General features: G+C 43.4%; 1 protein-coding gene across 1 annotated transcript; it reads right to left on the bottom strand.

The window, feature by feature from the left end:
- Positions 1-1,367: 1,367 nt before the first annotated feature.
- Positions 1,368-3,730, bottom strand: GJC2 (gap junction protein gamma 2). Its single transcript, XM_073676460.1, has one exon. It carries the CDS (start codon positions 3,705-3,707, stop codon positions 2,472-2,474), a length of 1,236 nt encoding a protein of 411 aa, XP_073532561.1. The 5' UTR covers positions 3,708-3,730; the 3' UTR covers positions 1,368-2,471.
- Positions 3,731-4,836: the final 1,106 nt, after the last annotated feature.

The following is a 4,836-nucleotide window of genomic DNA, read 5'->3' on the forward strand; positions in this document are numbered from 1 at the left end:
AACTTTCTGCCTCTGCTTAAAAGCTGAAGATGAGGAATTTCATCTTTCAGAGCAACAACGCCCCTAAGCGACCTCCCAAGCACCAAAAGAACGTCTTCCCAGAAGAAGATGGAAGTTCTGGAGTAGCCCAGACCGGAACCCAAGGGACAATCTTTGGTAACCTGAAGAGGGCGCTGTACACAGGGGATGCCCATGCAATTTGACAGATGTGGAGCTGCTGCAAGGAATAGGGGGCAAAGATCGCCAATTCTAGATGTGCCGCACTGATAGACCCCGACCTAAAAAGACTGAATGCTGCCAGAAATTTACCGGGGACTGCAATAAAGTATAAGTGTGAGGGTGCAGATGTGTGCAACAGCGTTACTTTACTTTTTTATTTTTCCACCTGAAAAGATTTCAGTTTGTTTCTCCATGGATCTGTACAGATTATGGATGACATTAAGGGGGGAAAAGTTCTCTGTTAAATCTTACATGACAAAAACTTGGGATTTTAACAGGTTTTGTGTAGATATTTTAGATCCATTGTACGGACACTGCACAGTGCCACGTCTCATATGTGAATGTAGACCCTTCTCAGTATGACTTCTAGCCATGTCTGGACAAGGGGGACTTCGGCATTGTCCCTCCCTTCAGAACACTTTCAGTAGTGCTGTACTGGCGCGGGTGTCGTGTTTGTGCCCATTACGGCGCCTGTTATTGCAGGATGGATCTGCTCTTGATCATGTGACTTGTGCTGTGCAAATGGATCATGTTGGGTGTCCTGGAGATATTAAGAAAATATTAACAATTTCTCCCTGAAGCCCCTCTCACCCCTCCCCTGTAGTATTTCACATAAGAGAAGAGCTTACAATCTAAAGAGCGATCTCTCTGTAAATTATCACCCACAGCAGAAAGGACAAATGCTGGCACAAGAGAGGTGCTACCAACCCATTTAAAATGCGAGTGTATTTTCCCCTGGCAGAGGCAGGGGATAATTAGACACAGACCCGCGTCAATTTACATCTAGCTGTTGAGGCTTGATTCCCAGAATTTTACTGAAGCCCCAGTCTGGCCGGCACAGATATGAAATATGGAATATCTCAAGTTCCATAATTCTGAGGACCCATATTTTTAATGACAGGGTCAGCTAGGGAACAATATGGATATTTTCCTGTGGCTGTAAGCTCCTTTGGGGGGCTGTGGTGCAAAAGTAGCAAAATAGCAGACTGCAACTGTGTCATGTGTGGTCTCTACCGGAAGGTAAATTCATAATGGAAAAAATTGTATCACTTTCGAGTCTCTATGATCAACCAACGATAAGTTATCACAAAAAACAGATATTTTAATACAAATGTGCAGGCTAGAGCCCAGCCCACGTGATGTCAGCACTGGGGGTGTGTGGGCAGTTCTTCCCTTAGGCATAAAGGAATCCACAGAGGATGGAGTAGTACTCATTGCTGGGAGTATATGAATCATAAGCAAGGAGTCGCGTTCGCTGAACGCTCTGGTCAAGTGGTGTGTCTCCCCTCCAGCAATATTGAATCATCTCTGCAATCGTATAGTAAGTTTCTTCTTTAATCCTTATTATTTTATGTAATTGCATATGTATTGTATTGTCTCCATTTGTAAAATCTTGTATATTTTTCAAAACACTGCCTCCCTTTTGGATTAAATATAAACTTTAATAGTCTTGTTTCTTTTGCTCTGTAATCCTTCCCTCTCCCGAAGCCATATACATTACCAGAACGCGGCCGTCCGGCCAGGTCTGTATTATATTTCAAACTCGGCCGGTGGTGGCAGCGAATAATAATAATTGTGCTGTTGTGAAGCTGACAGTGACCGTACGGGGCGTATACACATATTCCATGCGTTGCAATCCGGAGGTGTGACGCCATACGCTCACTGGTCACTTGCCAATACCTAAGTAGTGAGTAGTCGGGATCATGTGCTCACAAATCCCTGATGAAATCCTGACAAAAGTGGCGGTACAGTAAGCTAATGTGTGAGCTCCCCGGTGTCGCCCTTGTGAAACCCTGACATTGGGTATCTTCTCTATTTTGTTGGTGACCAGCCGATAGTCATGGTGGTGGATATAGGGTGTATGGCTTACACTATTTTAACCCCTGGGAAAGATGAGAAGTTGTCAGAATTTTCATTTTCATTGATATTTTTTCTTTTTTTTATAAAAACAGAAATACAAATAGTTACAATTAGTAACAAAATAACAGAACATTTCCCAGTCTGTACCCCAATAATGTGCAAGCGTCCAGCTCACTGCTGAACCGGGGTCTCCACCGCTCAGATGAAAGCCCAGGACCCATTATCTGAACACCCTGAGTTATAAGTTCTGACCCCCCCCCATGATATTATAAAATTATTGCTATTTTCTGGTTAGAAGGGTAGGTATGTAAGACGTTGGATGAGTCAGGATCTGTTAGGCGAAGCTCGGAGGTCGGAGGAGCCGGTGCTGGCTTTTTTCTCCGTATTCCAGGTTATATCCATACAGAGGTCTTGCCATCTTTGCTGCTAGTGCTGCCTTTATCTGAGCCGGCTTTAGGCCTCGCTCCTTGCTTCTCATGAGCAGTATTGACTCTGTTCTGTTCCACCACCGTCCCCCCAGACGTTGGGCTGCTGGTCCTAGATGGTTGGCCATTGACCTGAGAATTATAGCTCTGAAAGGCGATGTCCAGTTGCTCCTGAGCCACCCTCAAATGTTTATGTAAAGAGGTGAGGTCCGAGGGCAGGTTGTCATCAGGGCTCGTACATTGATGCTCTTGGGCCACATTTGCCATGTTCTGTTCGTGCGCCATGGTGTTGGTCGGGAGTTTGGTAGACTTGTCGGATTTGACCACCATATTGTATTCTGGGGGACACGTCATGTTCTTTGGGTAGGAGTAGTTGTAGGGCGGCTGTCTGGTGATGTTAGTCCTCCTGTTACGGATTGCATCTCTTATGGTGCCGATGCCAAGGTGAAACATCTCACAGATATTGAGCACCAGGCACAGGCAGCTAACCACGTACATGATCAGGAGGAATATTGTCTTCTCCGTGGGTCGAGATACAAAGCAATCCACGATATGGGGACACGGCAATGTGCTGCACTTAAAGTAAGGAAGAACTCGGAAGCCATATAAGAAATATTGTCCAGCCAAGAAGCCAACTTCAAAGAAGGCTCTGGAGAGGAGCTGGAAGACATAGATCTTCATCAGACCCTCCTCCTTAATCCGCCTGCGGCCATCGTGCTTCTTGCTCTCCTTCTCTTTGCTCTCCACCTTCTCTGCTTCGGCCGGAGGTTCGTAGATCATGGGCTCCTGCTCTTCATCTTCCGGATCGTCTCCGTTCTCACCAGTCCTCCATCTCGTGAAAGATTTCTTCTTCCGCTTGGTCTCGTGTTTCCGCCTCTCATCCTCTGACATCCGGGCGATCCTGTGAATGGCGTAGCCCAGATACATGACGGATGGAGCCGATATCATGATGATCTGGAAGACCCAGAAGCGCACGTGCGAGAGCGGAGCGAAAGAGTCATAGCAGACGTTGTCGCAGCCCGGCTGCTTTGTGTTGCACGTGAATTTACTCTGCTCGTCTGAGTAGATGGATTCTCCTCCCACGGCCGTCAGCACGATCCGGAACACGACGAGGACGGTCAGCCATACCTTCCCCACAAAGGTGGAGTGATTGTGGATTTCTTCTAGGAGACGGGTTAAGAAACTCCAGCTCATATTGGGCATAAGGGCTAATCATTTATAACCTGCAGAGAGCGGAGACAAGTGATCAGACGAGCGGTGGCAGCAGCGATAATCAGATCAACAATCATTAATCAATAATAATCCATCATCATCCACATCACCAATCCTCGATAACTATCAATAATAATCAAACATCATCCACATCACCAATCCTCAATAACTATCAATAATAATCAGACATCATCCACATCACCAATCCTCGATAACTATCAATAATAATCAAACATCATCCACATCACCAATCCTCAATAACTATCAATAATAATCAGACATCATCCACATCACCAATCCTCGATAACTATCAATAATAATCAGACATCATCCACATCACCAATCCTCAATAACTATCAATAATAATCCATCATCCACATCACCAATCCTCAATAACTATCAATAATAATCAAACATCATCCACATCACCAACCCTCAATAACTATCAATAATAATCCATCATCATCCACATCACCAACCCTCAATAACTATCAATAATAATCCATCATCATCCACATCACCAATCCTCAATAACTATCAATAATAATCCATCATCATCCACATCACCAATCCTCAATAACTATCAATAATAATCAAACATTATCCACATCACCAATCCTCAATAACTATCAATAATAATCAAACATCATCCACATCACCAACCCTCAATAACTATCAATAATAATCCATCATCATCCACATCACCAATCCTCAATAACTATCAATAATAATCAAACATTATCCACATCACCAATCCTCAATAACTATCAATAATAAACATCATCCACATCACCAATCCTCAATAACTATCAATAATAAACAGACATCATCCACATCAACAATCCTCAATAACTATCAATAATAACCAAACATCATTCACATCACCAATCCTCAATAACTATCAATAATAATCAGACATCATCCACATCACCAATCCTCAATAACTATCAATAATAATCAGACATCATCCACATCACCAATCCTCAATAACTATCAATAATAATCCATCATCATCCACATCACCAATCCTCAATAACTATCAATAATAATCCATCATCATCCACATCACCAATCCTCAATAACTATCAATAATAATCAGACATCATCCACATCACCAATC

This window comes from Phyllobates terribilis, unplaced genomic scaffold, assembly GCF_046119375.1.
Source record: "Phyllobates terribilis strain yellow unplaced genomic scaffold, ASM4611937v1 Scaffold_4__5_contigs__length_816908805, whole genome shotgun sequence".
NCBI lineage: Eukaryota > Metazoa > Chordata > Amphibia > Anura > Dendrobatidae > Phyllobates > Phyllobates terribilis.

What these genes read in the sequence shown, in the direction of transcription:
- GJC2 (XM_073676460.1), bottom strand. Translation starts at nt 3,707, where the DNA reads ATGCCCAATATGAGCTGGAGTTTCTTAACCCGTCTCCTAGAAGAAATC.